Source organism: Aegilops tauschii, chromosome 1, assembly GCF_002575655.3.
Source record: "Aegilops tauschii subsp. strangulata cultivar AL8/78 chromosome 1, Aet v6.0, whole genome shotgun sequence".
In the NCBI taxonomy this organism is placed as follows: domain Eukaryota; kingdom Viridiplantae; phylum Streptophyta; class Magnoliopsida; order Poales; family Poaceae; genus Aegilops; species Aegilops tauschii.
In genome coordinates this window covers 464,781,306-464,802,052 of record NC_053035.3, presented here as the reverse complement: position 1 = coordinate 464,802,052, position 20,747 = coordinate 464,781,306, and the positions used below count along the sequence as shown (strand labels likewise).

The window sequence follows — 20,747 nt, the reverse complement described above, 5'->3', positions numbered from 1 at the left end:
CACGCTGGTCGTCACCCGGTACTCCCAAAACAATTCCGGACTCCAATACCCTTCGTCCAATATATCGATCTTCACCTCCGGACCATTCCGGAGTTCCTTGTCATGTCCGGGATCTCATCTGGGACTCCGAACAACCTTCGGTAACCACATACTATTTCCCATAACAACTCTAGCGTCATCGAACCTTAAGTGTGTAGACCCTACGGGTTCGGGAACCATGCAGACATGACTGAGACGTTCTCCGGCCAATAACCAACAGCGGGATCTGGATACCCATGTTGGCTCCCACATGTTCCACGATGATCTCATCGGATGAACCACGATGTCGGGGATTCAATCAATCCCGCATTCAATTCCCTTTGTCTATCGGTATGTTACTTGCCCGAGATTCGATCGTCGGTATCCCCATACCTCGTTCAATCTTGTTACCGGCAAGTCTCTTTACTCGTTCCATAACGCATGATCCCGTGGCTAACTCCTTAGTCACATTGAGCTCATTATGATGATGCATTACCGAGTGGGCCCAGAGATACCTCTCTGTCATATGGAGTGACAAATCCCAGTCTCGATTCGTGCCAACCCAACAGACACTTTCGGAGACACCTGTAGTGCACCTTTACAGTCACCCAGTTACGTTGTGACGTTTGATACACCCAAAGCACTCCTACGGCATCCGGGAGTTGCGCAATCTCATGGTCTAAGGAAATGATACTTGACATTAGAAAAGCTCTAGCAAACGAACTACACGATCTTGTGCTATGCTTAGGATTGGGTCTTGTCCATCACATCATTCTCCTAATGATGTGATCCCGTTATCAATGACATCCAATGTCCATGGTCAGGAAACCATAACCATCTATTGATCAACGAGCTAGTCAACTAGAGGCTTACTAGGGACATGTTGTGGTCTATGTATTCACACATGTATTACGGTTTCCAGTTAATACAATTATAGCATGAACAATAGACAATTATCATGAACAAGGAAATACAATAATAACCATTTTATTATTGCCTCTAGGGCATATTTCCAACACTAGGTTTCTTTCTGGAAGTTTGGGGTTATATAAGAGGTGTTGGAGTCGGGAACAAGTCAGGGGGGGTCCCCGAGGCGGCCACGAGGCAGGGGGCACGCCCAGGGGGGTAGGGCGCGCCCCCACCCTCGTGGTGGCCTCGGGGCTCTTCTGGCCCACTTCCGGTATTCCGTGCGCTTCTTCTAGAAAAAAAATCATATTTCATTTTCGGGGCATTTGGAGAACTTTTATTTTCGGAGTATTTTTTATTGCACGGATAAATCAGAAAATTGACAGAATATACTATTTTTGCTTTATTTAATCTAAATAACAGAAAGTAAAAGGAGGGTACAGAAGGTTGTGCTTTCTAACATCATCCATCTCATGCTCATCAAAACGAATCCACTAACAAGGTTGATCAAGTCTTGTTAACAAACTCATTCCGAATAACATGGAACCGGAGAAATTTCGAATAACACTATGTTACCTCAACGGGGATATGCACATCCCCAACAATAAGAATATCATATCTCTTTTTGACGGTAGGAAGAGGAAATTCAAAACCACCAATAGTAATCGATGGAATTTTTCCAATAGAATTGATACTGTGGACTTGAGGTTGTTTCCTCGGAAAGTGTACCGTATGCTCATTGCCATTAACATGAAAAGTGACATTGCCTTTATTGCAATCAATAACAGCCCCTGCAGTATTCAAAAAGGGTCTTCCAAGAATAATAGACATACTATCGTCCTCGGGAATATCAAGAATAACAAAGTCCGTTAAAATAGTAATGTTTGCAACCACAACAGGCACATCCTCACAAATACCGATAGGTATAGCAGTTGATTTATCGGCCATTTGCAATGATATTTCAGTAGGTGTCAACTTATTCAAATCAAGCCTACGATATAAGTAGAGAGGCATAACACTAACACCGGCTCCAAGATCACATAAAGCAATTCTAACATAGTTTCTTTTAATGGAGCATGGTATAGTAGGTACTCCTGGATCTCCAAGTTTCTTTGGTATTCCACCCTTAAAAGTATAATTAGCAAGCATGGTGGAAATTTCAGCTTCCGGTATCTTTCTCTTATTTGTAACAATTTCTTTCATATACTTAGCATAAGGATTCATTTTGAGCATATCAGTCAAACACATACGCAAAAAGATAGGTCTAATCATCTCAGCAAAGCGCTCAAAATCCTCATCATCCTTTTTCTTGGATGGTTTGGGAGGAAAAGGCATGGGTTTCTGAACCCATGGTTCTCTTTCTTTACCGTGCTTCCTAGCAACAAAGTCTCTCTTGTCATAACGTTGATTCTTTGATTGTGGGTTATCAAGATCAACAGCAGGTTCAATTTCTACATCATTGTCATTACTAGGTCGAGCATCAACATGAACATCATCATTAACATTATCACTAGGTTCATGTTCATCACCAGATTGTGTTTCAGCATCAGAGATAGAAATATCATTGGGATTCTTAGGTGTGTCAACAACAGGTTCACTAGAAGCATGCAAAGTCCTATCATTTTTCTTTTTCTTCTTTTTAGAAGGACTAGGTGCATCAACATTATTTCTTTGAGAATCCTGCTCAATTCTCTTAGGGTGACCTTCAGGATACAAAGGTTCCTGAGTCACTTTACCTCCTCTAGTTGCAACTCTAACAGCAAAGTCATTATTCTTACTATTCAATTCACTGAGCAAATCATTCTAAGCTTTAAGTACTTGTTCTACTTGAGTGGTAACCATAGAAGCATGTTTACTAATGAGTTTAAGTTCACCTTTAACTCTAGACATATAATCACTCAAGTGTTCAATCTTATATGTATTGCGTTTTAATTCTCTACCAAAATAAGCATTGAAGTTTTCTTGTTTAACAATAAAATTGTCAAACTCATCTAAGCATTGGCTAGCAAATTTAGTAGGCGGGATTTCAGCTTTATCATATCTATAGAGAGAATTTACCTTTACTACCTGTGTCGGGTTATCAAGACCATGTGTTTATTCAATAGGTGATGGATTAAAACCATGTATTTCTTCAACAGGCGGTAAATTAAGACCATGTATTTCTTCAATAGGAGGTAAATTCTTAACATCTTCAGCTTTTATACCTTTTTCTTTCATAGATTTCTTTGCCTCTTGCATATCTTCAGGACTGAGAAATAGAATACCCCTTTTCTTCGGAGTTGGCTTAGGAGTTGGTTCAGGAAGTGTCCAATTATTTTCATTAGTCAACATATTATTCAATAGAATTTCAGCTTGATCAACAGTTCTTTCCCTGAAAACACAACCAGCACAACTATCCAGGTGGTCTCTGGAAGCGTCGGCTAGTCCATTATAAAAGATATCAAGTATTTCATTTTTCTTGAGAGGATGATCAGGCAAAGCATTAAGTAATTGGAGAAGCCTCCCCCAAGCTTGTGGGAGACTCTCTTCTTCAATTTGCACAAAATTATATATTTCCCTTACAGCAGCTTGTTTCTTATGAGCAGAGAAATATTTAGCAGAGAAGTAATAAATCATATCCTGGGGACTACACACACAACCAGGATCAAGAGAATTAAACCATATCTTAGCATCACCCTTTAATGAGAACGAATATCTTAAGGATATAATAGTAGCGAGTTTTCTCATCATTAGTGAACAGGGTGGCTATATCATTTAATTTAGTAAGATGTGCCACAACAGTTTTAGATTCATAGACATAGGAAGGATCAGATTCAACCAAAGTAATTATATCAGGGTCGACAGAGAATTCATAATCCTTATCAGTAACAAATATAGGTGAAGTAGCATAAGCAGGATCATATTTCATTCTAGCATTCAAAGTTTTTTCTTTCAGCTTAGCTAATAATTTATTAAGATCACTCCTATCATTGCAAGCAAGAAAGTCTCTAGCAGTTTCTTCATCCATAACATAACCCTCAGGCACAACAGGCAATTCATATCTAGGGGGAGAATCTTCATCATCACTTTCATCAATATTATCAGTTTCAATAATTTCATTCTCTCTAGCCCTAGCAAGTTGTTCATCAAGAAATTCACCAAGTGGCACAGTAGTATCTAGCATAGAAGTAGTTTCATCATAAGTATCATGCATAGCAGAAGTGGCATCATCAATAACATGCGACATATCAGAATTAATAGCAGAAGCAGGTTTAGGTGTCGCAAGCTTACTCAAAACAGAAGGTGAATCAAGTGGAGAGCTAGATGGCAGTTCCTTACCTCCCCTCGTAGTTGAGGGATAAATTTTTGTTTACTCATCTTTCAAGTTCTTTATAGTGACCAGCAGATATAAATCCCAAGTGACTCAAAGAATAGAGCTATGCTCCCCGGCAACGGCGCCAGAAAATAGTCTTGATAACCCACAAGTATAGGGGATCGCAACAGTTTTCGAGGGTAGAGTATTCAACCCAAATTTATTGATTCGACACAAGGGGAGCCAAAGAATATTCTCAAGTATTAGCAGTTGAGTTGTCAATTCAACCACACCTGGATAACTTAGTATCTGCAGCAAAGTATTTAGTAGCAAAGTAGTATGGAAATAACGGTAACGGTGGCAAAAGTAACAGTGATAGTTTTGTACTGATTGTAACAGCAGCAACGGAAAAGTAAATAAGCGAAGAACAATATGTGAAAAGCTCGTAGGCATTGGATTGGTGATGGAGAATTATGCCGGATGCGATTATTCATGCAACAGTTATAACATAGATGACACAGAACTAGCTCCAATTCATCAATGTAATGTAGGCATGTATTCGGAATATAGTCATACGTGCTTATGGAAAAGAACTTGCATGACATCTTTTGTCCTACCCTCCCGTGACAGCGGGGTCCTAATGGAAACTAAGGGATATTAAGGCCTCCTTTTAATAGAGTGCCGGACCAAAGCATTAACACATAGTGAATACATGAACTCCTCAAACTATGGTCATCACCGGGAGTGGTCCCGATTATTGTCACTTCGGGGTTGCCGGATCATAACACATAGTAGGTGACTATAGACTTGCAAGATAGGATCAAGAACTCACATATATTCATGAAAACATAATAGGTTCAGATCTGAAATCATGGCACTCGGGCCCTAGTGACAAGCATTAAGCATAGCAAAGTCATAACAACATCAATCTCAAAACATAGTGGATACTAGGGATCAAACCCTAACAAAACTAACTCAATTACATGATAAATCTCATCCAACCCATCACTGTCCAGCAAGCCTACGATGGAATTACTCACGCACGGCGGTGAGCATCATAAAATTGGTGATGGAGGATGGTTGATGATGACGATGGCGACGGATTCCCCTCTCCGGAGCCCCGAACGGACTCCAGATCAGCCCTCCCGAGAGAGATTAGGGCTTGGCGGCGGCTCTGTATCGTAAAACGCGATGAATCCTTCTCTTTGATTTTTTTCTCCCCGAACGTGAATATATAGAGTTGGAGTTGAGGTCGGTGGAGCTCCAGGGGGCCCACGAGGCAGGGGGCGCGCCCAGGGGGCAGGCAGCCTCCCACCCTCGTGGACAGGGTGTGGTCCCCCTGGCCTTAGTTCCATTCAAATCATGCAAGTTAGAGTCCAAAATAAGGGCAAAAGTGTTTGGAAAAGTAGATACGTTAGAGACGTATCAAAATACATCAGTGGTTAAAGGCAAGTTGTGCTCTGATCTAAGCAAATTGTATAGTATATCCAGGCAACTCGAGGTTTTGTTTACAAAAAAGGATTGAAAGGTAGAACCTCGTACTGGGTTTGTAAGCAACTTCTATAGATTCTGCAGCCAACTCATTAGCTTGCCAGCCGAAGAAAAATAAATAGTGAAAGTCAGGAGCAACTACTACTTGGTTTGTAGGCAATTTGCCTACAAGTTTCAGACAATAAATATGGACCTATATTGTGTGGAACATCAAGTTGTGTTGTGTCCACTGCACAAATGCTTTTGTTGTTGCAGGCAAGTTGTGCTCCAATCTAAGCAAATTGCATACTATATCCAGGCAAACCAGGTTCTATTTAGGAAAGGGATTAAAATGTAGCAACTCATACTTGGCTTGCCGACAATTTCCATAGATTCTACAGCCAACTCATTAGCTTGCTTGCCAAAGAAAATAAAATAGTGGATACAAACTGCATGTCGACCCATTGAGCAAGTCCAATAGCAGAAATGAGGTACTTATAAAAAAAATCATGCAAGTTTGAGCAAGTCCAATAGAAGAAATGAGTCTAATAGCTCAATATAAATCTTGATTTTTTCTGCTTTATTATATGCCGTAATCACTTGGACACAGATAAGTAAATATCTATCAAGTTTTCATACATGACACATGTTCTTTATAATGGCTAGAATGAATTGGAATGGTAACGAAACAACAGATTACTTCATTACTTCATAATGCAGTCTCTTTTTTGTCATGTGTTACATGAAAAATCATAGTACAGTTACCATCATACTATGAAGTGCCCATTTAAGAGAGTCTATACTTGCTATTATCATCTATACCTACTAATAAAAGAAATAGGTATTCTTAGTCCGTTATGCTATTTGTAGAAAACCTCCTGATGTTTCTGACATTAAACCCGCAGTACATATCAAATGTTTTTTAAAATACTCATATCTTTTAAAACGTAACTCCAAATTTAACATATTATATATGAAATTTGATTAGAAAAATATGTAGAATCTAAATATGATGTTATTTTACCTGTTAATAATTTAAAAAATATAATCTAGGCTGCAATGTTAATCAACAATGCATTATCCGTCTTTTTTCATACCGGTACTGATTCAGATTGGGGATGAATACCTCAACAAAATCAGGATTGGACATCAAATTGAAGATAAATTTGTTAGAGACACCAATAAATAAGGACATGAATGACAAGAAATAAAAGGACCAAACAAAGATGGGATGTCCGCTATAAAATAAATAAAAGAGAAAATGCAGAGGAGATCCGATAAAGATGAGATGTTGCGCTATTCTCCTATATATAATAAGAAAAAAAATAGGAAATGCATGAAACAAGTAAAAAGAAGGCATGCATGACAAAAAATAAAATAAAAGACAAGTTTGATAAGAAATAAATAGTGATGAAATAGGGACCAATACCTATGACATGTATGACAATAAATAGTGACGAAATAGGGGCGCAAGTACCTGCATCAACATGAGACCATAAAAAATGTTCTTTTCCTGACAAAAAAATTTCTCTTTTTATGATTAAAAATTCTGTATCTTTTTAACAACTTTTTTAACTCTTCATGTATTTAAGAAATAGCTACAAATTCTCAGATTATAGAACTTTTTGTAATTTAAGAGCGTGTGGTATTTTTTCTTCCATTGCAACGCACGGGCCTTTTTGCTAGTCTCTCCTAACTATCACAACAGATCAACCCAAGCTACAATGCAATCATCACGCATAGGGGAAGCACAACTGCAAAAGGAGGAAGGAGAGAGAGAAAACACTTTCAAATTGCAGCCATCACTAGCAACACTTCAAGAGAAAGGCACTAGCACCATCATCCACCTGCTACCTCGATGCAATTTTTCTGCTCCAGTCCAAGCTACAGCCAGCACCTGTACACGGTCACAAAGTAGAACTTCAAACATCGTAGATGGGGCAGCAAGAGATAGAAGTAGGGAGAAAGACGTGGACCAACAGCTAGCAGCAGGAGGACGAGGCCATCCCGGATGCGGCCGGCGGCGAGATGTTGGAGAGGAAGAGGCCCGCTGCACGGTGTGGGGGCCAGCGACCCTGAATGAGGAGCGCGGGGCGGTGCGCGCTCGACTTCCTCGTGGAGATGGGTGCGCGCTCGCCTAGCTTCGGAGGACACCAATGCGGCCAACACGGACACGCCCTTGTCGCGGGAGGCCGAGCGCAGGTCGCCGGAGTCGAGCATCGCGGCGACCGCGGAGACGACGGCGGCAGGGGGCCGACGGATTCGGCAAGCGAGTCCAGCACCGCGGCTCTGGAGATGGCCGAGCCAAGTCGGAGGCGGGAGAGTAGGCTGTAGGATCCGCCACCTTGGCCCCCGACTTCGGCTGGGGAGACGAGCAGGCGCTCGCGGAGTGCGGCGCGGCCGGGGCCGCGGATCGACGAACGCAACGGTGGATTTGGGAGAAGAAACTGTGGTGCGCTTGTGGATGGGGGAGCGTGGGTTTGGGTGGGGGCCACTACCGATGTCTGTCGTTCGTTCGTGTTTCGCTTCGCTGTAACCCGACCGTGGAACACCTGGCGATCGTGATCCCGATCAGACGGCCTGGAAGGGTGTGTGCTCAAGACCTCTAATTTAGGAAAACAAATAGCCCAAAGTATTTATCGTTCTCATTTCTCATGGAGCAACACACAGGCTACATCCAGGACATGAAGCAAGCGGGCAGATCAAACCATTTCCCCAAAGGATCCTTGTAGTTTACACCATGATGTTACAATTTGAACCACACATTATGTGTGCAGTTCACCACAGTTGCCTTGATGGCTATAACTCGCAGCTAGCGAGCGCCAACGCCTCACTTGCCGGGAACAAAGTTTGTGGCAAACGCCCATGCGTTGTTGTTGACAGGGTCGGAGAGGTGGTCGGCGAGGTTCTCGAGTGGGCCGTTGCCGGTGACGATGGCCTACACGAAAAAGCCAAACATAGAGAACATGGCAAGGCGACCGTTATTGACTTCCTTCACCTTCAGCTCCGCGAATGCCTCTGGATCGTCGGCCAAGCCCAATGGGTCGAATCTGCCCCCGGGGTAGAGTGGGTCGACTATCTCACCAAGTGGGCCGCCGGCGACGCGGTACCCCTCAACGGCGCCCATGAGCACGACTTGGCATGCCCAGATAGCAAGGATAATCTAGGCATGCACGAGGCTGGGGTTGCCGAGGTAGTCAAGGCCACCCTCGCTGAAGATCTGGGAACCGACCTTGAACCATACGGCCTCGCCGAACTTGACGCCGTTGCGTGCAAAAAGCTCAGGGAAGACGCATCCGAGCGCACCGAGCATGGCCCACCGGCAGTGGATCACCTCGTGCTCCCGGTTCTTGGCAAAGGTCTCGGGGTCGGCTGAGAGCCCAGCGGTGTCCCATCCGTAGTCGCCAGGGAACTCACCCGTCAAGTAGCTCGGGGGGTCGCCGGAAAGCAGGCCGAGGTAGAGCACACGATCGGCACCGAACCACAGGCTGCCTGATGAAACCTGCTTGGCCTTTGCAGCGGTCTTGCGCATAGTGACACGGGCCTCACCAAAGAGAGCTGATGAAGCCACGTTCTTCACTGACTTGCCGGCGAAGGTCGAGGAGAGGGATATGGTGGTAGTCGCCATTGCGCTGCTAAGGCGGGAGGTGTATTGTGTGTTCTCCAAACAGTGTAATTGGATGATGGATCACATGTTGATTCTCACATCATCAGCTCACGGTCTGCATGCAACGTGACAGTAAATTTGTCTCTGATGAAGTAGGTAGCGCAAGTGTCGTGACTCGTCAAGAAAGTGTTGGCAATTTTAGGCCATACGATGATTTTTTTATTATACTTTCTTTGCTGGTGAACTAAACAGGAAAGCCTCAACATCTGCGAATACACCATGTAAAAATAAAAGTTCGCCTCTTTTATTCCTACTAGAATAAAGACATTACCAAAATTAGCCATGTCTTGAAAAACAAGATCATGTTAAGTGTGAATTTTTAACTAAAGAGTAAATAACACCAAAGGTAAACACAAACTTGCCCACAGAGAGCATCAATTGCCACAACGTTATTTTGGCATCTTAGAGCATCTCTAACTGAATTATCAAAAACGCTTAACTCTTTAAAGGATTTCATTTTGAGGAGTTAAGCCGTAGCTAACCAAACCCTCACACAGTTAACTCAAAAATTTAAGAAGCCTCAAAAGTTTCCCAATTAGCATAAATTTGAGCGCCTCGAAGTTTTAGCAAAAGATTCTCATTGCTCCTCTTCCCGCCTCTGCCACCGCAGGCACCGGACGCCCCAGTTGCACCGGGAATGGAACGGCCCACCACCTCCGCACCACCGGTTACCCCTCCCACCAGCGTTACACCGCCAACATAGATGAATGCGGCAAGGATATGGCTCGGAACAAACACCACCAAGCTCTCTGTCGCGCTGTCCACGAAGATTGGCTACAAGGCCACGCCGTCTACAAAGATAATCGGCCGCCCTTCAGTTGATTCTCCCAACGGCAAGTGGATGAAGAAGCTAGCGCTGGCTGGCAAGGCCCTTGATAAGGTGGCAACAAAGAAGAGGAATAAGTCATCTACTTTGTAGTCATTGGGGAATCAGAGTGGCCGGGAAACGGTGGTGGTGGCTCCATCCCAATCGCCCACGCTGCTGCAAGAGGAGGTTGGGGCGGAGGGAGTCGTCGTGGGGTTCCGATTGTTAGTGCCGTTGTCGCCATAGATGGGGAGAGCAGAGAAGTCGCTCTCGAACCGTTGCCTTTGCATCCGCACGAGAACCACACAGACGCTCATCATCCCCAACTGCCTAATGGGCCGGTCCCTTAGGCCTAATAGTCCAATCAACCAGTATACTATGTTTCGGCCGCCAGAGTAGTGTCCCCTTAGGACAACCGGCATACGAAACATAAAGGAGGCACCCAGATCAGATCGGATGGCCAGAAACGGCCTGATCAGAAAAATGAACGGTCCAGACGTCTGAAGACGTGAGAGGCTAGGGATTAGGCTCAGTTTTACTGTCCTAAATAAATTCCAACTAAAAATAAGAATAATTAGCCCTAAGAGTTACTTTTTGTGTACCAAATTATGTCATCCACTACACAGACAACGATTGAAAGTCCATCTACTAGACAACCATGGGTACCGGCCCATCATGGCGAAGCTGGCTGCATGCAACTGCCAAAGCTATGTATCTTCCTTACTGATTCCTATTAAGAATCACCAATGGGCGGGCGCTAGGAGGCCTGCCCAACATTATAGCGCGGCGCGTGTTTGTTTGTTTTCTTTCGGGTTTCCACTGTTTGTAGGTCGTTTTCCTCAAGTTTTCTATGGGGTTTTTTGGTTTTTGGTTTCCCTTTCCTTTTTTTGTCTTTTCATCTGTTTTTTCCTTTTTCCCTTTTTAATTTTGTTTCTTTTTTCTTGGTTTTCCTTGTTACTTTCTTGTTTTTTTTTTCTTTCTCCGGGTTTCACCGAGTTTCTCTGATTTTTTTGGTTTTCCCCTTCTTTTCCTTTTTCTTTTTCCAACACGTGTCTACATTTTTCATATACAGTGTATATTTTTTATATACATTAGGAATATTGTTCTACACATGTTTAACATTTTTCCAATACATAATTAACATTATTTTAATATATGTTTTGATGTCTAATTTTTTTCATACACGTTGTACACTTTTCATTTATACATCTAAAACAATTCTTTATAAATGTTTCACATTTTCAAATACATGTTTAACATTTAAAAAAAATCATGTTTTGATTTTTTTTATGAATACATGTTAAATATTTTTTATATACATGTTGGATTTTTTTAATGATAAACCTTTTTCCTTAATTATGTAAACATTTTTTTACATTGTGCAAACATTATTTTTTGAAAATGTCACAAACACATTTATGGAACTTTTAAACATTTTTCTAAATGTAACAAGCATTTTTTTAATGACCAATCATTCTTTTTTAATAACACGTACATTTTGAACAATGTATAAACATTTCTATACACGTTTTTCATATTCCAAATACAAGGTTAACCTTTTTTTTAAATTTTACATAATGTATTTTTGTAATATATATATTTTTTGAAAATTTCGAAATATAAAAAAAATTAATAAAATAAGGCAGAAAAAGAAAGAAACGAAAACAAAATGTGAATAAAAAACCGAAGCGAAAACACGACATGACAGTACCATGATGATTGGACGCGGTTACTGGGCCGGGCCAATACCTGCTGTCTGCAGGCGAGCCGTGGACCGTGGTAGGACTCGCAGCTGGGCATCCTGAAAAGCCGTGGTAGTTCCTTCGCCCTTCAGGTTCAGGCTTCAAAGACTAGTCATCAAGTGTAAAATAAAATAAAATATTAGGGTTCCTACCGCCGCGGGCCCTCCGCCGCGCAGCGCCGCCATCACTGCCGTCTCTCTGCCGCGGAGCGCCTAGCCGGCCGAATCCTCCGCTGCCCCGCCGCCCCGCCGCCGGTACAGCAGACGAGCATCGCCTCCCTCCGTCGAGCAGCCGCTCCCACCAGCAGCGCCTCCCTCCCTGGAGCAGCCGCTCCCGCCCAGCAACGCCGCCACCGCCCGGAGCTACGCGGGCGACCAGTCCATAGGCAGGTAGCCACCACTCCTTCGTCCTCCCTCCTTGCCCCCTCTTCCCTCACCCCCCTCTCCTTCCTCTTGCATACTCTGTCTGTTCAAATTTTGTTTTCCTGATTTTTGTATGGGATGACTACTTGCTGTAGATTGGATATTGTGAGTATAATGATGACTATCTCTTGATGAGTGCTTGCTGCATGATTTTTCCAGTGCATGTTCAAGTTTACTTACATGTGAAAGGATTTTGCTTGGAAGGTGTTTGTGATAATGCTTGTAGGGGCAAATGTTTACAAATTGTAGTTTGATTGTTTTTTTCACATGAGCAAATGTTTTGGTTTGAACATGTTAGCTGTGAAACTTCAATGAATGACGATATATGAAAAGGAAAAGATTAAGTTGTTTTATCTGCACCGTATTGACCTCAAACCAAAGCTTAGCAGTTACATGCGATTCGAGAGAGTAGGAGCTTTTTCTTGGTTATACTGGCCGAAATTAGTCAACACATTACTACTAGTGGTATTGTTGGCATGATAGATGTTCCAAATATTGTTTATGATTGGGAATATAGTGGTACTGTCACACTGTGTTGTTGATTTTAGCAGTCAGACCTAAAATATTTCCATTTAAAGTGACTGTTTCTCCTTTTGCGTGTTAGCTGATTGATCTTCAGGTTCCACCTTCCATGTTATGCCATGCTGGCTCATGACTTGTTCATTGATCTGTCTGGCTGACAATATTTATCTGCCATTGGCAGATTTCCGCTCTTTGGTTGGCAATGGTCCGAATGGAGGTCAAACTAGCATTCCCCCAGGACAGACCGCCACTTTCCATCATTTCGGCTGCTAAGATTGCAGGTGTTTCCGTAATCATTGATCCGACCCTTGCGTCAGGTTCAGTGCCCACACTACACTTCAGTTCTGGGTAAGTGATCAGTGTTCAATTATACTACTTATTTTGGGACGGAGGGAGTACCTTTTAGGTTCCCTCCCTCTCTCTGATTAACTACCACATTTCCTTTATTTTATACAAGAACTGTGGACACTTTATTACCATGATATATGTTTGAATAGGTTTTTTTTTTCTGAAGAGCCATATGTTTGAATAGTTACTGTAGTTGACTCTGAAGATTACCTCTTATTTTAATCTCCTCATCCTAATATTCCTAAAATTGTGTGGATGGCACTCACGACTATTAGAACATTATGTGTCAACCAAAACAGTTTTATTTGTGAAACATGGCAGTATTTTTGTATGGTATTTTGTCGTGTGTCAGTAAATCTATCATGATTCTGTGCAGGAATTTTATACATGGTGTCAACACAATTCTCCGGTACATTGCACGTGCTGCATCTGTTTCCAGCTTCTATGGCCAGGACGATATTCAGGCAGCACAAGTATGTTCGGGTTTTACGGTGTTTGTCATTGTTTTTCACTATCATCTCACTATGTCCTGAGTTGCTATTGTTTGCAAATCTGTAGATTGACCAATGGCTCGAGTACGCACCACTCATTCTCTCAGGCTCTGAATTTGAAGCTGCGTGCTCATTTCTTGATGGATACTTGGCAACTCGAACCTTTTTGGTTGGTTATGGCCTATCAATTGCTGACATTGTCGTGTGGTCAAATCTGACAGGTAATTATTACCTGGCTTCTTTCATCGTTGAGTAATTTATTGGTCTCTCCCTCTCTCTATGTCTTGACTTAGACGTCACAACTCTTTTCTTCAGGAACTGGTCAACGATGGGAAAGTCTAAGGAGGTCAAAGAAATATCAAAGCCTTGTGCGCTGGTTTAACAGTGTAGCTGCAGGCTATGGAGATGCACTGGATGAAGTTACATCTGCTTATGTTGGCAAGCGAGGAATTGGCAAATCTCCTGCGCCAAGTTTGAAAGAAAAGATGCCCGGTTTGAAGGAGAACACGTCAGGTCATGAAATAGATCTCCCAGGTGCAAAAGTTGGGGAGGTTTGTGTTCGTTTTGCCCCAGAGCCTAGTGGGTATCTCCACATTGGTCATGCAAAGGCTGCACTGTTGAACAAGTATTTTGCAGAGAGATATAAAGGGCGTCTAATAGTTCGATTTGATGACACAAATCCTTCTAAGGAAAGCAATGAATTTGTGGAGAATGTCCTGAAAGATATTGAGACACTTGGGGTTAAATACGATGTAGTTACATACACATCGGATTATTTCCCAAAGCTAATGGAAATGGCTGAAAGTTTGATTAAACAGGGAAAGGCATATATTGATGATACACCCAAGGAGCAAATGAGGAGTGAAAGGATGGATGGTGTGGAATCTAAACGTAGGAACAGTACTGTTGAGGAGAACTTGTCGTTGTGGAAAGAGATGGTTAATGGCACCAGAAGGGGTACTCAGTGCTGTGTACGTGGTAAACTTGACATGCAGGACCCAAACAAATCACTTCGAGATCCTGTGTACTACCGTTGCAACCCTGATCCCCATCATCGTGTGGGCTCAAAATACAAGGTCTATCCAACATATGACTTTGCTTGTCCATTTGTTGATGCACTGGAAGGAGTCACTCATGCTCTTCGTTCAAGTGAATACCATGATCGGAATGCACAGTACTATCGTATCCTTCAAGACATGGGCCTGCGGAGGGTAGAAATCTATGAGTTCAGCAGGCTGAATATGGTTTATACCGTTCTTAGCAAGCGCAAGCTTCTGTGGTTCGTCCAAAACAAGATGGTGGAGGACTGGACCGACGCACGCTTTCCCACTGTACAAGGCATAGTGCGTCGTGGCTTGAAGATTGAAGCACTGATCCAGTTTATACTGGAACAGGTAATTTCTAACGAGTTGCTCTTTTATGATCTTGTAATTATATGTATATTTGGGTAGCTAAGTTATTAACTCCCTTTTTCTTTTTTGTATTTTCTATTTGTGAAGGGTGCTTCAAAAAATCTGAATCTTATGGAGTGGGATAAACTCTGGACAATCAACAAGAAGATAGTTGATCCAATTTGTGGAAGGCATACTGCTGTGCTGAAAGAAAAATGTGTGCTTCTCACACTTGCTAACGGTCCAGAGGAACCATTTGTTCGAATCTTACCACGACACAAGAAATACGAGGGTGCTGGGAAGAAGGCTACAACGTTCGCCAACAGAATTTGGCTAGAGTATGCTGATGCATCAGTCATTAGCGTGGGTGAGGAAGTCACTTTGATGGACTGGGGAAATGCTATCATTAGAGAAATCAAGACAGATAATGGAACAATCACTCAACTAGTTGGTGAACTCCATCTTGAAGGGTCAGTGAAGATGACAAAGCTGAAACTAACATGGCTATCAGACATTGAAGACCTTGTGTCTCTCTCTTTGGTAGATTTTGACTACCTAATTAATAAAAAGAAGGCAAGAAATCATGTTCTAAGTTCATGTTGGTAGGCATGCAATCACATGGGCGCCAGAACCATATTCTTACACTACATATGTGCTACATTATTTATCGTTCTAGTGGTATGAATGCTTTTTCAGTTGGACTAGCTATTAGATACTTCTGTGGTACAGTTCAACTATGCGTGGTTTGGCCAACTTATCTGTCCTCAACAGTCAACAGCTTGAGACTTTCGATGAATTGGTTGGTCCTTGGCAACCTATCTAGCACCTTTACTAGTGTTGGAGCTAACAAATAATCTGTTCCACTCTACTAGTGTTGAAAGCTGATGTAGATGATATTTACTCACTCCGTTTCTAAATATAAGCCCTTTTAGAGATTCCAATGTGGACTACATACGGAGCAAAATGAGTGAATCTACACTCTAAAATATGTCTATATACATCCACATGTAGTATTGAAATCTCTAAAAAGTCTTATATTTAGAAACGGAGGGAGTAGTTTTCTTCTTTTTATATGTATGTGATGATGTTTCCTTGGATCTGTTCGATCATTGTGTCCATGTCTCAGTCCATCATTAAGTGGTATCTACATGTACTTTAGATCCTAATATCTAGCACTCTTTGCAGCTGGAAGAAGACGAGGACTTCCTTGACAATCTCAACCCTTGCACTCGCCGAGAAGCTTTAGCTCTTGGAGACCCAAACATGCGGAACGTCAAGAAAGGAGAAGTTATACAGCTCGAAAGGAAAGGGTACTACAGGTGTGATGTTCCATTTGTCCGGTCGTCCAAACCAATTGTGCTTTTTGCCATCCCAGATGGCCGACAGAAGTCCACGTTGATTGTTACTGGAGCCTAGCTTCTACAAACGATGTTGCTTGAATTGCGGTGCCTTTTTGGGCATTAATGTTGCAGCCTTATTGGTATCAAACTGGTGTTGCAATGGCTGAAACTTGGAACTTCAGATTTTGGTTCTTCAGTGTCTCGGACTCGGTTATTCAGTATCAGTCATGTATTCCTTTTGCATGTTTGAGTGTATGCCAACTGCTACCAGGATCTGTGGATTGTGGAACAAATATCAAGATAGGAATTGGCTGATCGATTCCGTATCTGTGGTAAATACCATGCCTGAACACTAAAGAATGTTCCTGTTTAAATATTACTGTACTTTTTTATTTTATCTGTATTGCAGTCCTTTTGGGAGTGAACTCAGTTCTGTTCTTGTCATGTACTCCCTCCGTCCGAAAATACTTGTCATCAAAACGGATAAAAGGGGACGTAGCTAGATGTATTTTAGTTCTAGATACATCTTTTTTTATCCATTTTGATGACAAGTATTTTTGGACAGAGGGAGTATCAGATGAAACACTGGTTGATCTGCTGTGTTCTGCAACACGATAAACTTTATGCTAATAAAAATAAATGAAAGGTACATAAGTACTCGTATATAGCAAAAAAAAGAAGAAGGCTTATTGTCTGTAGAACATGACAAGTACATTTTCATGTTTCAGAAGAAGGTGCTGCACCACCATTATCATTGATCAGCATTTGCCTCTGTTTTATCTCACAAACCCGCAAGCAACAAATGAGGCACATTAGCACACAAAATCCCGCCCTTGTACTTCTAAACGGAGCACAACCTAGTAATTTGCCGTAGCAGGAGAATATCTCAAAGAGAGTTTAGCAAGGATACTAGAAAATCAAATAACTAATCAAACATTGCCAGAAAGGGTTGATGGCAAAGACCAGTGACACAGACGAAAATGCATTGCCCATAAGAAAAATGCAGGAAGAGGATACATACATTACCCCCAAAAATCACTAGAGTAGATTGGAGAAGAATGGCCTCACTACGGGCTCATTTTCACCTATCTGGAGGCCGTGAGGCTGGGCGTGATCACCACAAGCTAATGTTTTATGCAAATTTTGATTTTTTTTGTTTGTGAACAGTATGTACGGCAATGTACCGAATTTTTTGTTTTTTGTTGCTGCATTATATATTTGTGGGAGCTTAAATGTAACATCCTTAAAAAACATCTAGATGTGAATTAGACAAACTGTACAGATTAATGTACCGAATCATGCGCACCGGTCAGCAAACCATACGTGACGTGTCATCAAATACTCTACATCCTTTTATCTCGCACAAAAAAATAAATCCTTATCCTAATCACGATCCGGTCTAGCAGTAGTAGCTATTCAACAGGATTAATTTGTTAGCTCCAACAAACAAACTGGAGTTAGTATACTTTTCCTAACCATGCATTATCCAACCAGCTGCGGCTATAAATACTCGCCCTTCCGCATGCAGCCACCTCCTCCATCTCATTCATTCCCATCAATGCCATCATCCTGCTCCTACTCCTAGCAGGCTAGCCCTACCTACGTACGCAAGTCCCACCGATCCATCCACGACCACGATGGTGCAGCGCACGTTCCCCGCCGAGGCCATGTCCATGGACCTGTCCCCGAAGAAGCCCGCCAAGGCCTACGGCGGCGACGGCGGCGCCTACTACGACTGGGCCCCCGCCGACCTGCCCATGCTCGGCGCGGCCTCCATCGGCGCCGCCAAGCTGCACCTCGCCGCCGGCGGCCTCTCCCTCCCCAGCTACTCCGACTCGGCCAAGGTCGCCTACGTCCTCCAGGGCGCCGGCGCCTGCGGGGTCGTCCTCCCGGAGGCCGCCAGGGAGAAGGTGATCCCCGTCAAGGAGGGCGACGCCCTCGCGCTCCCCTTCGGCGCCGTCACCTGGTGGCACAACGCCGCCGACGCCGCCGCGGGCGAGCTCGTGGTGCTCTTCCTCGGCGACACCTCCAAGGGCCACCGCCCCGGCCGCTTCACCAACTTCCAGCTCACCGGCGCCTCCGGCATCTTCACCGGCTTCTCCACCGAGTTCGTGGCGCGCGCGTGGGACCTCGACCAGGAGTCCGCGGCGAAGCTCGTCTCCACCCAGCCCGGCTCGGGCATCGTCAAGCTCGCCGACGGCCACAGGATGCCGGCGCCGCGCGCCGAGGACCGCGACGGCATGGTGCTCAACTGCCTGGAGGCGCCGCTGGACGTGGACATCAAGGGCGGCGGCCGCGTGGTGGTGCTCAACACGGCCAACCTGCCGCTGGTCAAGGAGGTGGGGCTCGGCGCCGACCTCGTCAGGATCGACGCCCACTCCATGTGCTCGCCGGGCTTCTCGTGCGACTCGGCGTACCAGGTGACGTACATCGTGCGCGGGAGCGGGCGCGTCCAGGTGGTCGGCATCGACGGCACCCGCGTGCTGGAGACCCGCGCCGAGGGTGGCTGCCTCTTCATCGTGCCCAGGTTCTTCGTCGTCTCCAAGATCGCCGACGACACCGGCATGGAGTGGTTCTCCATCATCACCACCCCCAAGTACGTACATATATACTTCTTCAGTATATTTGCTACGCACAAGCATGTCACGTACTTGCACTATGCCTAGGCTACTGTTACACGTACGCGAGATGCATGCATGTCCGTCAAAAGGCACCGTAGGAGACTTCCACATTTTTAATTTCTAGAACTCTTGAAGCATGTGTATCAGATCTGATAGCATGCACTATTTTTGTTCCGTATATTCTGTTTCAGTATTTAAAAATTGAAGTATGAATTATTTTTAATCTAGCATACACCTATTGGATGCACAATTTGACATGTGTTTTCCCTTTCAGAAATTAATGTTTTCTATATAGTATTAAGTTCATTCAATAGTTATTCACGAAAAAGTTCATTTAATAGTTGTGATTTTCTATCTATTCTTAACATTGCCATAGCATCTTGTCTAACTGCATTTTGGTAGTAACAATGTAGATATATACATAAAAATAAAACCGCACCTTAACATATACATTTTTCAGGGTTTTTGTATATAACAATTCTTTAGCGAGAGGTCAACGAAATTATTGATATACTTTATGCCCTTTCTTGGGAAAAAGGTTCCTATAAATTTTGAAATCTCACGGCATATGGTCGCACACACAAACTAAGTATTCATCGTAGCTTGTTCTTTTGTCCTAAACTGAACAAAGGTCAACCTCAACTGCTCACATATATTTTACTGGGCACATCTCGAAATAATTGCATTGTAGAGATAAATGGTACATATACATTCGAGCGTGCATATTGAAGTATATATCAGCCTCTTAATTAATTTTTGTTTTATGTAAAATGCAGCCCAATCTTTAGCCACTTGGCGGGGAGGACTTCGGTGTGGAAGGCTATATCGCCGGCGGTGCTGGAGACGGCCTTCAACACCACTCCTGAGATGGAGAAGATGTTCCGCTCCAAGAGGCTCGACTCCGAGATCTTCTTCGCTCCCAACTAAATCATCATGCAGCTGCTCATCCATCTCCGACTTGGCTAGCCACAAGCATCTTAAATCTAGTTTCTCTCGGACGTGGGTTTAGGATCGTTTGTCTCTTTTTATTTAGTTAGCAGATGTAATAAGCAGATGGATGCGGCCATGGTTAACTTTAGTTTTATCAAACTCTTTTCTTGAACAATGTGATATGTGCTTTAAACTGCTTAGATAGTATCATTCATGGATAGGTTTTACCACTTGTTGCCAACTTTTCCCCGCTATTATTTTTGACTAGTTTGCATCTTCTTGATGATCTCTTTTATGTCACATTCAAATCGTCGTTTATTTGTCAGATCTAATGGTGGAAGTTAATCTATAGTAGTCCATCATGCGAGCCATATAAATATGACCAAACATAAGTAATATATGTGTTTTAGGAACGAGACATGGATGACAAGTCCAACAAATTAAGGAGACTCCTTTCATTTGTTCAAGCATGGCAAGATCTGTATATAATAATAACCATTAGATTGAGAAAAAGAGTTTCCCCCCGCTTTGTATTACAAAGCAACCATCCGATACAACCATTAGATTTTGCATGTATACATGCCAACAACAATGGCTTGCGATCACATAATCGTAAGGATTATAGATAAATCATTCGATAGCAGACTCTCGCAAGAGGCGAAGAAGTACAATACAACTGGTCCGATCTTTGTTGACAAACAATCCATATCTACCCATGTCTCGTTGTAACTAAGAAGAGTAGTTTGTTGACACTCACAGTAAAACTGTCCGGCTATAATTTT

The 20,747-nt window shown here is 43.1% G+C and overlaps 2 protein-coding genes, 1 long non-coding RNA gene and 1 pseudogene across 7 annotated transcripts; 2 read left to right on the top strand and 2 right to left on the bottom strand.

Moving 5' to 3' along the window:
* Positions 1 to 5,072: 5,072 nt before the first annotated feature.
* Positions 5,073 to 8,152, bottom strand: LOC109781460 (uncharacterized). The gene is made up of 2 exons (XR_012187354.1): positions 7,667 to 8,152; positions 5,073 to 7,583 (listed from the first exon to the last, which is right to left on the bottom strand). It is a non-coding gene; the product is annotated as an uncharacterized lncRNA (long non-coding RNA).
* Positions 8,153 to 8,319: 167 nt separating this feature from the next.
* On the bottom strand, positions 8,320 to 9,356 carry LOC109781459 (chlorophyll a-b binding protein, chloroplastic-like; annotated as a pseudogene).
* Positions 9,357 to 11,971: 2,615 nt separating this feature from the next.
* LOC109781491 (glutamate--tRNA ligase, cytoplasmic) lies at positions 11,972 to 16,788 on the top strand. Of its 5 annotated transcripts, none has more exons than XR_002237316.4 (7): positions 11,972 to 12,289; positions 13,026 to 13,192; positions 13,569 to 13,665; positions 13,751 to 13,904; positions 13,999 to 15,077; positions 15,183 to 15,752; positions 16,260 to 16,788. XR_002237316.4 is itself a non-coding variant. In XM_020340092.4 (7 exons), exons 2-7 carry the CDS (start codon positions 13,047 to 13,049, stop codon positions 16,488 to 16,490), a joined length of 2,172 nt encoding a protein of 723 aa, XP_020195681.1. In that variant the 5' UTR covers positions 11,972 to 12,289; positions 13,026 to 13,046; the 3' UTR covers positions 16,491 to 16,788. The 5 variants fall into 5 exon arrangements, 4 of the variants coding, with proteins under 4 accessions (XP_020195681.1, XP_040246498.1, XP_040246502.1 ...); XM_020340092.4 differs by having other exon boundaries at positions 15,183 to 15,647; XM_040390564.3 differs by having other exon boundaries at positions 15,183 to 15,676.
* Positions 16,789 to 17,054: 266 nt separating this feature from the next.
* Positions 17,055 to 20,381, top strand: LOC109781458 (11S globulin seed storage protein 2-like). Its single transcript, XM_020340064.3, has 2 exons — positions 17,055 to 19,010; positions 19,812 to 20,381. Exons 1-2 carry the CDS (start codon positions 18,052 to 18,054, stop codon positions 19,960 to 19,962), a joined length of 1,110 nt encoding a protein of 369 aa, XP_020195653.1. The 5' UTR covers positions 17,055 to 18,051; the 3' UTR covers positions 19,963 to 20,381.
* Positions 20,382 to 20,747: the final 366 nt, after the last annotated feature.

What these genes read in the sequence shown, in the direction of transcription:
- LOC109781491 (XM_020340092.4), top strand. Translation starts at nt 13,047, where the DNA reads ATGGTCCGAATGGAGGTCAAACTAGCATTCCCCCAGGACAGACCGCCA. An exon ending in ACACTACACTTCAGTTCTGG is followed by an intron (nt 13,193 to 13,568) that starts GTAAGTGATCAG and finishes GATTCTGTGCAG; the next exon opens with GAATTTTATACATGGTGTCA. An exon ending in CGTGTGGTCAAATCTGACAG is followed by an intron (nt 13,905 to 13,998) that starts GTAATTATTACC and finishes TCTTTTCTTCAG; the next exon opens with GAACTGGTCAACGATGGGAA.
- LOC109781458 (XM_020340064.3), top strand. Translation starts at nt 18,052, where the DNA reads ATGGTGCAGCGCACGTTCCCCGCCGAGGCCATGTCCATGGACCTGTCC. An exon ending in TCCATCATCACCACCCCCAA is followed by an intron (nt 19,011 to 19,811) that starts GTACGTACATAT and finishes TGTAAAATGCAG; the next exon opens with CCCAATCTTTAGCCACTTGG.